General features: G+C 35.8%; 1 protein-coding gene across 1 annotated transcript in view; it reads right to left on the bottom strand.

The window, feature by feature from the left end:
- SPEF2 (sperm flagellar 2) overlaps nucleotides 1-12,895 on the bottom strand; it is a 196,068-nt gene that overhangs the window by 41,334 nt on the left and 141,839 nt on the right. Inside the window, exons 25-27 of the mRNA XM_025387975.1 lie at nucleotides 12,198-12,349; nucleotides 8,217-8,397; nucleotides 238-385 (exon numbers count right to left, since the gene is read on the bottom strand). Of these exons, the coding sequence (XP_025243760.1) occupies nucleotides 238-385; nucleotides 8,217-8,397; nucleotides 12,198-12,349 (481 nt within the window). The remainder of the gene's footprint in view (nucleotides 1-237; nucleotides 386-8,216; nucleotides 8,398-12,197; nucleotides 12,350-12,895) is intronic.

Below are 12,895 nucleotides of genomic sequence, written 5' to 3'. Positions count from 1 at the left end.
TGAGGTTTGTTTTACCCTTGGTACATCTGGCTATTTGGTTAAACAAGTTAGGTGGGCTGGGTATGCAATATGATTTGCCACTAACATCACAAATCATAGAAGCCTGGGTCTCTAGTTTAAACCTAATGAGTAGTATTTTAGTGGCTTAGAGGCTAATAACGTGTCTAGTTAAATGCTTGTTTTCTACCAAGGAGAGGTTTAGGCATCCAGAGTTCTGAGTGCTAAAAGCATAAATACCTTTGGGTTTTTTATCTTCCTGTTTTTTCTTGGGTGGCTCCTTTTTGATTTTTTTATTTGCACCCATCTGAGGAGATTTTTCTTTGGGATCTGCTGGCTGGTTTTCTTTTTCTTCTTCCATGAGCCTCTGATGAATTTCGGCAGCCACCTGGTTGCATAACAGCAATATTTCAGTTAATGTAGCATTTATAAAATATGGTAACCATTTGGATGTAGTCATAAATTCTGTTAAAACCTTAATCCACTGTAAACAATTGTGCCCACGTACTCGAACTTTACAAAATACACCCCACCATGTTTGACTTAAGTGGAAACCTGGCCCTGTCCCAAGATGCGACTTCCCTGCCACCATCTGTGTGGAGGTTGCTCACTTTCTCAAGCCCCACCTGCAAATCATCCTTATGTTTCCTCACTGCCACCTCCAGAGTGTCACAACTCCATGGTTTTGCAAAAAGTCCTTTCTTTTAAATCTCAGACACACATTTATACTTCTCAGTTCCTTTAATCTCTCGACTTCCAATCCGGGGTATTTCCCTGTATCATTGTTTCTTAACCTTTTTTGATAACTGATCCCCTACAGAGTTTTTTGTTTGTTTGTTTTTTTACATATTTTTCTTTTATTTGCATTCATAAAATTTTAATACTGCAGAAGCGTATTTGTTTATGTTCTGGGTGTATATTTGTGGTATCTACCTATATATATTCATCACCCTTGGCAACAGCCAATTTTTGGGACTGCATGCCCTGTGTTAATTGGGTCATAGATAGTTGAATCCTGGGCTTCTATTTTACTTAAGCACTAAATATCACCCCCAAAAGACTCAGTATTTGTGAGGTTGACCCATTCCACAGGCTAACCCCAAAGTTCTTAGCTTCCTCTGCTGGGCTGACTTTCAGCTTCTCTCCATTCCACCAAGCGCCTCCTTTCATTCTCACAAGTGTCCTGGCTTGACATTAGTTGTTCTGTCACCTCATTCTAAGTATTGAATGGAGAAGCTCTGTCCTTGCCCACCCATGGGGTCAGGAACCGCAGGTATCCCTCCACCCCTCCTCTGTGGCTGGCTCTGCACTTCAGGCAGCAGAAAAACCTTGTCTCGTGACAACACAGATGAACCTGGAGGACATTATGCTAAGCAAAATAAGCCAGGCACAGAAAGGCAAATACTGCGTGATCTCACTTATTTGTAGAATCTTAAAAAGTCAAAGCATAGAAGTAGAAAGTAGAAGAGTGGTTACCAGGGGCTGGGGTGGGTGAGTAGGGGGAACAGGGAAAGCGGAGATGTTGGTCAAAGGTACTAAGTTTCAGTTAGATAAAAGGAATAAGCTCTGGTGATGTATTGCCCAGCACGGTGACTATAGTTAATAATAATGTATTGTATTTTTCAAAATTGCTAAAAGAGTAAATTTTCAATGTTCTACCCACAAAAATAGTAAGTGAGGTAATAGATATGGTAATTAGCTTGATTCAATCATCCCACAATGTATACAGACATCAAAACTTCACACTGTACTTTACAAATATATGCAATAGTTATTTGTAAATTAAGATTTTATATATATGTACACTCTTGTCTTGAGGCTTCTGTCACTGGGGTTGTAATTGTAGTTAGAAATACTGGACATTTGGCAATAAGTTCAACTGCCCCTGGGAGGTGAAGGTTGTTTATGAGTGTTGCCCCAAGAAATGAGAACCCAGGAAAGAATCCCAAAGGTAGAAACAACACACACGCGCACATACACACATTGTGGAGGCAGTAGCAACATAGGGTTTAAAACTCTAAAATCTCAATTAAAAAAGCAATTGATGAAAAAATGGGGGCTATGAGGGCTTATTTAATTATTTATAATTCCTAGGGAGAATGGGGTGAGGGGATGAGAGGACACAGAGAAAGATTAATGGAGGTGAATAGAAAAGTGAATAAGGCATAATCTCTACCCTCAAAGACTGTTGCAGTTTTGTGGGTGAGATAGACTAGCCAGTTCCTGCCTTCTCCAAAATTCTGCCACACTTCATACCCCATGGCAGCATGTAACTGTTCCCAAGTGTTCTATGAGTGTTAAATCTTGCCCCACCCTCCAAAGGCGCCTCATGCTTCCCAGAACTAAGCCAGTCCTACTTCTTTGTATTCTTCATAGCTTTGAGTATATGTGCTGTGCTCAAAGGGGATGCCCAGTAGATCCTTAATAATCAATGGACTTTCTTTCAAAAGAATCATATTCCACAGAATGCACCCTCAACTTCTTCAATATCAACAGAATCTTGGAGGAATACAGAAAGGTTTCAGAGAGCAAGCAGATTTCTTTGTGTGTTTTTTTTTTTTTTGGTGTTTTTCTTTCTTTCTGCCTTTGCTTTTTCCTTTTTTTTTTTTTTAAACCAGATGCCCTTTTGATAAAAATGAGTACCAGATACTGTACTTGCAAGTTCTTAGTAAAGCGGAAAGCAGACTTGCTAAAATTCCTCCCCTAAATTGCACGCAATTAAATTTTTAATCGGTTCCTGCAAAGCACTGTAAGTTAGCAATTTTCTTCAAAATTGGAGTTTTCTCCTTTGTAAACAACTTTGTGATGATGATAATTATCATAATTACCTGCATAATTACGCATCATAATTGTCTGAATTTTTCTGGTCCACTTTCCTCAAAGACCTCTGGGTTGCTATCAAAAATTAACATGTCACAGTTCATTCAGCAATCTAGCTTATAACACTGGAGAGAACTTTAGACATAATGCCTTGACATTCTGGGCGTTAAAAACATGACTTATTTCTTTGAAATCACTGCATATCTGCTAATTAGAAGAAAGTTTTGCCAAAAATTAACACAGTCTACTAAATGGATAGCGCCTGGTAAAACTGCTGTGTAGAAAAAAGCCTATGTTAAAGTGCTCTCATTTTTAGTCGCACTAATCTCAGCTGGTGCTGTTTGCCCCACAACAGTTTAGTGAATCACACCTGTTTCATTTGAAATTCCAAGTTCCCTTAAGATTGTGTGACATCAAAGTCAAGCAGGATTCAAATATAATTGTTAGTAATATTAATCACTAAGCAGTCCATTTTCCTATGCTTTCTATAAGATTTTTAAAAGTCCACAAGGAAAAGGGTACAATTTTGAATACATTTCTTAACATAATAATAAGTTAAAATGTACAGTTTCTAAAACACTTTACATACAGTATTTCGTTGGATTTTTTTCAGCCATTCAATAAAGGAAAGATAGACTATCTCCAATATTACAGACACAGCACTAAAGAATTAGAGAAGTTAAGTGATTTTCCTAAAATCGTATCAGCTTAATCAAGAGGCATAGCCAATGTTTTTTGTGCTATGTGACCCTCCCTTTCTAAGAATATACTATTTTTAAGTGTCATTTTCCCAGGTAATTTTAATGAGATTCATAAGACTTGTAGATTATGTCTATGCTCCTCATTTAACAATAAGAATAACTCATTTTTTTCTAGAGCTTCTACGTCTGGTTTCCCACTTTCTGGTGCTTGGTACTTGTTGTGGTCTCTGCTATGATCATTATTGTCACTAACGTCATCGCTAATATTGACATCAGCATCATCAGCATAGCAGCAGCAGCACCTCAAGACTATATTGAGGGCTTACTATTATATTATGTTTGATGTGGGCGTTATGCTAAGTCCAAGGTATACAAAAAGTTTTAGAATCTAGTTAAGTATTCAGACTAAAACTAACAAGATACAAATTACAAAACAACAACAAAAACCTAGATACTAAGAGCCAAATGAGTGGGAAAGACAATAACTGCTACGAGAATAGAAGCACACAATCACAGATGCCTAGGACCTCTGGAAAGAGACAATTAACTGGTCAGGAATCAAGGTAGAAACTAACGCTGAAGACCAAAAGAAGGTCAAGGGTGTGAGATTCTATGATGGCAAGTGGAGATCATCACACTAACCCATTCTTAGGTCAATAATGAAAAACCATTGTAGTATCCTTATACGCATCATATCCCATTTAAAAAAAATCTAATACTTATTTTCTTTCATCTAGTTCATTTTGCCCATTTAAATTTAATGTAGTCATAGAATATTTGGGCTATAAATCTACCATCTTCTCTGTACTTTCTATTTGTATTGCTTGTCCTGAATATTTTTTCTGCCCTCTTTTCTTTGCTTCTTTTGGATTAAATATTTTAAATTTCATCTTTCCCCCACGTTAGCTTGGAAACAGCACACACTAAATCACTTAGTGGCTACCCTAGGAATAACACCATGAATTATTGACTAAATAATACACTTTGTGGAGCCACTAATTCATGGTGTAATTCCTAGGGTAACTGCTAAGAGACTAGTAACAGAATACATGATGACCAAACTTACAGAGGGGAATAAAAGCAGAAAAGACACAGAGAAGATGAAAACGAAAGGATGAAACGATATGACATATAAACAATATCTAAAAGTATAATTTACAAAACAAAGGCACTATATATACAGAAGAATACTTCATAATAACAAAAGGTTCAATTCACCAGAAAGATTTAACAATTTAAAATCTATATTTTCCCAATTTCATTCTCAAATATACATAAAGCAAATTGACCAAATTACAGATGATCTTATTAAAACTCTCTTGATAATTCAAAGGAGAAAACAAATAAAATGAGAAAAGTAAGATTTGAACAATGATATATAATCTATATGTATAAATACATAATAAAATAATCAATATATCAAAATATTTATATACAAACAATAAGGTACAATATGTATACCAAACACTTAAATGAATATATTTCAAGTACACACATAACGTCTCAAAAAATGACCATAAGGCAACTTCAAAAATTTTTATAAGAATATGTTCCACAAATAAAATGTAATCAAGCAGGAAAACAACATATTCTTTTGAAAATTAAAAATATATTTCTAAAATGCTTTGAATTCGATGATAAAAGTAACTTATTAGAAGCTTTGAGATGAAGCTAAAGTGGTCATAGAGGAAACTTTAGAGTAGCAAATGTGTATATTAGAAAAAAAGACTGGATACTAATAAACTGTGATCTATCTCAAATCCCTAGGGAAAGAATGGAAAAGTAAACCCAAAGAAAATAGCAGGAGAAAAAAATGATATTAAGAAAAGAAAAAACACACACAGTAAAATAAATGAATGAAGTTAAAAGTCAGTTATTGGAAAGCCTGGTATAATTGATAAATATCCGGCTAAGCTGATTAAAAAAAAGAGGAAAAGCACAAATAATAAACATCAGAAGTGACAAAGTGAACATCATATAGACACTGCAAATATTAACACAAACGTAGGCCACTTTAAATAACTTCATACACATAAATTTAAACATTTAGAAATAGAAAAATTCTTAGCAAAATAATATTTACCAAAATCAACTCAAGTTTTTTCTAAGAAGAAACAAAACCAGAAAGCATTGCATAATCTATTAAAGATAATGAATTCCTGGGTGGGAGGAGGGCAACAAAAACTCCTGCTACAAACTCCTATAAAACTTTAGTTCTAGATGGCCTCTTAGTGAATGTTACCAAGCATTTCAAGAAGAAATAATCCTAACTTCGATAAAATTTTCCAAAGTATAAGAGGAAACATATCCAGGCTTGATTTATGAAGCTAGTATTATCTGGATGCTCCAAGCCATCAAAGATAGCATGAGAAAGGAAAATTACAGCACTCTCTCACTTTCACTGTCTTACTCAAAGACTAAAATTCTAAACAAAGTATTAACAAAACAAATCCACCCATATGTAAGAAACATGATGTCTCATTAAAATGTTGGACTTATTCTAGGAATGTGATATAAATTTAACATTAGAAAATTGGTCAGTGTGATTTTTCACATTAACAGAAAATGTAGAAAAAAGTATATATTAGAGGCAGAAAAAGCATTTGAAAATACAATTCATGAAAAAACCTCTCAGAGTAAACAGGGTATGAAAAGGAATGCTCATAATCTGATAAATACTGCCCTAAAAATCAGCAGCCAACATTTTTGTGAATCTTGATGAGCTGATTTGAAAATTAATATGGAAAGGCAAAAAGTTATGAAAATCCAAAATGTTCTTGGCAGATGACAAGATGGGAAGATTTGCTCATCCAGGTAACAAATAAATGGTATGATATCAGTGTGGTGTTGGCATAAGGATAGACAATTGGAGCAATGCAACAGACTTACACATAAGTGGTCATCTAATGTATAACAAAGATGATAGTTCAGTGAAACGGTGAAAGGGTTTAGTACTACCTATGAAAACTGAGGTATTATGTATAGTATTGTCTACTAACTTTGAAGATAGCACATATTGCTAGATGTATACCCAACAGTTATCTATGCCCATGGGTACCAGTAGACATGGTCAAACATTCATAGTATCCATACCAACACCAAATTGAAAACTCAAAGGTATATCAAAAGCACACTGGTTAAATAAATTGTGATACATTAATATAATGAAACACAATACAGCAACAAAAAATGAACAATATAAGATGAATCTCACAAAGAAACTTGAGCAAAAAAAGACACAAAAAAGACAAAAGATATGAGTCCATTTATCTAAAGCTCAAAAGCAAGGAAAGCTACACATCAGTGTTTAGAGCTATAGACTTTGGTAATAAAACTTTTAAGAACATCAAGGAAATGATTCCTAAAAAGGCAATATGGTGGTCCCCTTTAGAGAATATGAAGTGCGTTAGGAATGGGAAGAAGCAAAGTATGACTAGGTAGCTGCACCCTTTATTCTATTTCTCCCCAGGTAGTGGTGCCATGAGTATTTACTTTAGCTGGGTTCATTAAGTCATGCAAAACAATGAGAGGAGTTATCATTGCTTCTGAGAGGGTAAAAAGAACAAAAGAAAGAGAGGGAGGAAGAAAGGAAACACTGAGTCTGCTTGCATGAGAAGGTCAGAGAAAAAGAAGCCTGAAGGCAGAGAGGCCAAGAAGGGCTTGGAAAGTGCCCAGTAGGAAATTTTGTTTGCTGTGAGACCTGTGATGCAAGGCCCTCTTCTGCCTCTTTCACAAAGTCGTTTGGAAAGTTGATGCTGCTTTCTGTTTGAATGAGATATTTCATGGAAACTCAAAGAAGGCTTGGCATGTTGTGAAAAGAGAAGATATGTTGGTATACCCAGGACCCGGTAGATGAGGGAATAGCAATTGATCATCTGAGTTAAACTCCGTGTGTATCTTCTTCATGGTGTGGACCTTCTGCTTGGATTAAAGTTACGTGTATGCCTCCCCTTTCCCTTTTGATTTGGGTAGAAATGATATAAGCTTTGAAGTCATATAGACCTAGGTTCAAATTTCATTTTGATATTTACCTGCTAGGAGAATTTGGACAAGTTTCTTAGCCTTTCTGAACCTTAATTCCCCACCGTAAATTGGGTAATAACAATACTTACCCCACAGGTGACTTAGGAAAAATGCCTAGCAGAGGGGTTGCCAGCTAGAGCCCTGTAGGCCAGATGTGTGATTTGCTTGGCTCTGCAGAATATTTTTAAAAAATTTTTCTTTCATTTCTTACATGTTAAAATTAGTAGTTTTACATAAAAATCTAAATGCCTGGTTTTTCGTGGAAAATTGGAAAATCTGACCATGCCAGACCTCATTTTTAAATGGCAATTGCATGTGCCCCTGCAAGCAGGGGTGTGACTTCCGCTTGGTCCCAGACCCATTCCGTCTTGATTTTCTTACACTTGATCCGCCTCATTAACATTTCCTGAATGCCTTTAGGCCCTGCACTTGGAACCGGAGTCCAGCACAGAAAATAACCTAAGTGTTTGTTCATTTGTTTCATGATCTCAAAAATTTATTGACCAAATCACATTTCTCTATTTCTTTCAGGAAAAAAAAAAAAAAATGTTTTGAAGGTACAACTTTCTACAGTGCTTGAGAACATTGTGTAAATTTTCTACTTATAGCATATTATCAACCTTGGTATTCAATGAATGTGTATTACTAATAGGAAATACAACGAACATTGCTTACCATGTGAGATACTGCTAAAGAAGCCTGTTGCCAGGTGTCCATGACCAACTTTTCATCAGCCTCAAAGTTGGACTCAACGTTTTCTAGGGAGTTATCCATCTTGCCCTTCAGTATTGATTTTGTTTTTGGTTTGGGCGTAACTGTTTCCAGAGAAATGGATATTCGAGGAAATAGAGGAATTCTTTGAGAAACAAACAAGCAAAAGGGATATAAAAATTTTGCTTAACAGAATTCTGTTTTTGTGACCATGTTACTTTGTAAATTTTACTCTCTTGGTTTAATTTCAATTTTCAAAGTTTTCCTGGAAGAATTATTTTAATGGAGAAAAGATTACAAAAGACTGCATTAAAATTTTTGTGGTCTAGAACGTCTTGTTAATAAGAAGAGACTCAAAGCAAACAACAACAAAAAACATAATTTTGAGACTTAATTCTCAGTAATTATAAAGCAGAGGATTAGACAATGGCCATTATAAAAAAATGCGACTTTGTAATTTGTTCCAGAGCATACACTTCCCATGAAGGATAAATTAAAAAGTCAGTCATGAAAAAGCAAACCAAACAAAACTGGGCATCACTTTTCCAAGGTGACAAGTATCATTTGGCACCCCAGAAGGCACAACTGAAGGTAGGACATGACTGTCCATGGCCATACCACATTGAACACACCTGATCTCCTCTGACAGTAGCACATGACTAATAGTCAAGTGAGGTCTGAAAGGGGCTACTGCACAGAGGCAGCTAAGTTTTGATGGTAGGTGGGGTAGCCTGCAGCACCATCCCCACAAAGGTTTTTTCTTTGTTTTATAAAGTGCTGTGGGGACACAAAGTTAAGCTCTCCCTCCCTCTTCCCTTATTGCTGCTCCTGTGAAGAAATTTTTGAGCTGCCTCTGGGAATATCTTATCCCAGAAGGATCCCAGGATCTCAAAGGTTAACAGAAGCAGGGAAAGATCTACAAGGTAGAATGCTTATTGTGACTGAGATCTCCCTTTAGTAATAGAAAGAGCAAAGGGCTATCAGCTTGGGGAAGAAATGAGAAGAGAACAGCTCCAAGGATGCCTTTGTTGAAACTAGAGGAAGAGAGTCAGAATCAGTAATCTAGGAACAAGCATTTGGTTTTATAGACTCAAGTTGCTGGAGAACAGAGCAGTGATTCAGAAAAATGAATCACTGGTACAGCATCACAGTCACAGTCTACCATGCCTAAAAAGGCAGTGTATTGAGGATCTGCTACTCATCTACCCCCAAATTAAATTACATTTTAAAAATCAAATAAGGCTAAATCACTGTCACTCCAGTTTGACTGTGATTCATGTGCTCAAAAAGTTAGGGTAAGGCTTATGTGATCATCTCGAGATGTTTAATACAGTACAACATGTATTTTTCAACATCTTGCTTTGGACGACAGAACTGGTGGTATATAACTTAGAATAAGAATTTGCATTTAGAATTTATTTACTGGAAAATACTCTGAGGTAGCTCTCTCACTATTAGTAGGTATAAACTTGAGCATGTCATTTGACTTTATCAAGTTCAGTTCCTCTTGGAATAATACAAATACGATAATTATTACAAGCATTCATTATCAACTAAGAGTTATTACTATCATTGTGAATAATCTTATGATACTACTACTAATATTATTATTACTATATGGTTGTTGGGAGGAATAAAGCAGACAAAATATATGAAAATTTTTAACATTGTTCTTGTTTTCCTTTATATATGACAGGTTGATAGGTTACTTGGTTGATATATTGATTGACTGATAGTTCCAGTGGGTACCCAAAGCTGTGATTTGAGGCTGAGATTGGTGCAGTTATTCACAGGAAATAAGAACTGGCTGTTCTTTTGCCAGTTTCATTCTACTACCCAACATCAACAGCTTACCCATTATGCCTAACTTGCTATCATGTGCTGAGAACAGAATGTACTGCCACTCTAGACATAGACATTTGGCCTCTTTTGATGGTTCTAGTGGTTTATATTGCTTTTGGATTTTTTAAAATTGTTTTTAATCTCAAAGTTCTCTTTCAGCATCTTGCTGAATATTTTCCTTCTATTTGTGTCAAAAAGAGGGGGCACATTTTTACTCTTAGATATTCTTGTGTACACATGGGCCTGACAGGGATGTGATGGGAGTAGATGGAAAAAGCCAGGAGAGAACAGAAATGGGCTTTGGATCACTGCATAAAATATTGTGTTCAGGCCATCTCAAATTCTTTTTGGAACAAGGGAGGGTAAAAGAAACAAATCAGGAAGATACAATAGGTAATAATCAATATTTATTGAGAGTTATTGGGACTCAGTCTCATCTTCTGATACCACGAGATGGTACTAAATGCTTTGTAGATTTTATTTTCCATAATCTTCACAACATCCCTTCTTTACAGATAAGGAAACTGAGGGTTAAGAGAGATGGAGTGACTTGACAACAAATAAATTGTCTTAATTTATTTACATACAATGATTAACAGAACTAGGATTCAAACCAGATCTGTCTTACTTCAAAATATATTCATTATTCTGCGTTTAGTTTGTGCAACTCCTGACACCTGCATTGACTGAGCAAACTTGTAAAAATATGGTACACTGCCTTCAACATCAAATATATAGCTCATTCTCTTGGAGATTTACATTTAACTTTCAGTGACTTTATATTATTTTTTTAAATCTGACTTTCTTTTTCCCCTCCTCATATGTGATATAATGTTTTTTGTTTATCACCTGCCTACTGATCATTTAAAAGGATTGTTTTAATTCTTCACTATATTTTATTTAGTTCAAATTAAAATTCATTTAATTTTTAAGGATTTTGATTTCTATTTTTTAATTGCTTTAATTTTAAAAGCTCTCTTAATTTTTTATAGCTGGAAACCATGCCACAGGAATCACCACCACTCCTACCTCCCATTTCTAGAAGACATTTTTCTATTTGTTCAGAACTTCTCAGAGTTGGGGATCTTGCCTTTCCCTTGCCCCTACCCATTGGATGTACAAAAACAATGACTTACAGACTTTTACATTGCACAGGATTTGCTTGGCAGAAAATAAAATTTTTCTTCTATCCTACCACCAAGTTTATTTTTTTGCTGGCAGAAATCTGATGTTAGACTATTAATAGGTCTTTCAGTCACTCTCATAAGGTCATTATCACATACTACTGAGACTTTACTATTTCTCAATGCCTTCACCTGTAAAAGACTCAAAACACCTTCCATTTTCATTTATATAATACAGTATGTACACACACACACACACACACACACACCTGCTTTGGTCCTTTCATAAAAGTGTTAGATGGTCATAATTTCTTTCTTTCTCTCTCTCTTTTTTTTTTTTTTTTTTGAGATTGGAGTCTCGCTCTGTCGCCCAGGCTGGAGTGCAGTGGCGCGATCTCGGCTCACTGCAACCTCCGCCTCCCGGGTTCACACCATTCTCAGCCTCCTGAATAGCTGGGACTACAGGTGCCTGCCACCACGCCCAGATAATGTTTTTTGTATTTTTAGTAGAGACAGGGTTTCACCGTGTTAGCCAGGATGGTCTCGATTTCCTGACCTCGTGATCCCCTGCCTTGGCCTCCCAAAGTGTTGGGATTACAGGCGTGAGCCACCACGCCTGGCCGAGGTTCATAATTTCTTACCAGAAACCGTTGGGGCCAAAAGTGTTTCAGAATTCAGAATTTGTGTGTTCCATATATTCCTGAATACCACCTGCAGAGTCTGTGGGATGACTCCATCATAAAACGCATTTTATCTCTGCAGCAAAATGAGTAAATATTCCCTATAAACTGGATCATGCATATTAGTAGTCTTAAGTTAATGACACAAAAACGATTAAAAAAACGTTTGGTTATTAGAGCTTTTTTGGACCTTGGATTTGCAGATAAAGGAGTGTGATTTTTTATTAGTGGTAATTACTTTTAAATCACAAAGCTTTATGTTTAAAACAATTACAGTTTGATATAATAGCCTGCCTTACCTAAGCTGGCTTTCGGAATTGTCTTTATTATCCAGCTGGACCAAAGGGATTCGAGTAAATCTCTTATTGTCCTCTATTGGGATTTTACTTTCCATTCCCCGGTAATAATCTTGAAGGAGTCTCTTCGTATCTTGGAAACGGTTCAGTTCTGCCTTTAATAGCAAATGTGAATGTTAATATCCAAGAAAGAACAAGCTGATCTGTACATATTTCCGATATAAGCCTCTGAAAGTGCGAGTTCGAAAACATTTACATTGAAAATAATTTTCTGGAAATTAAGAAGGAGCATTGGTTATAAGTCTATATCTAAGATTTTCATTAAAATTAAAGGTAACTAGTGATTGCATTCTCTATATTTATGAAACATGATTCTACTTAACAAAATGATTTTTCTATGCCTCTTGACATTGTGACAGTTACAGGATACATGATGTTTCAAGTAATGCATGCTATTCACTATTTTAACATTAGCAATTCCTGTGTCCTAGATTCAATCAGCCAATATAGTAGCAAACTTCTTTGCCATGGGTAGCATATGAGTTGATTTGGGAGATGCCAAAAAACACTATACACACAAATACAAAATACAAATACAAAAAGACACTAGGTTCTGGTTCACTAGAGCAACTTAACTTAGCTGTGGAGAAACGACAAAGGGCAACATAAAGTTTTTTTTTTTCTTTCTTTCTTCTTTTTTT

This window comes from Theropithecus gelada, chromosome 6 (genome assembly GCF_003255815.1).
Source record: "Theropithecus gelada isolate Dixy chromosome 6, Tgel_1.0, whole genome shotgun sequence".
NCBI lineage: Eukaryota > Metazoa > Chordata > Mammalia > Primates > Cercopithecidae > Theropithecus > Theropithecus gelada.
The sequence above is the reverse complement of the archived record's forward strand: the minus strand, read 5'-3'. Positions and strand labels throughout refer to the sequence as shown.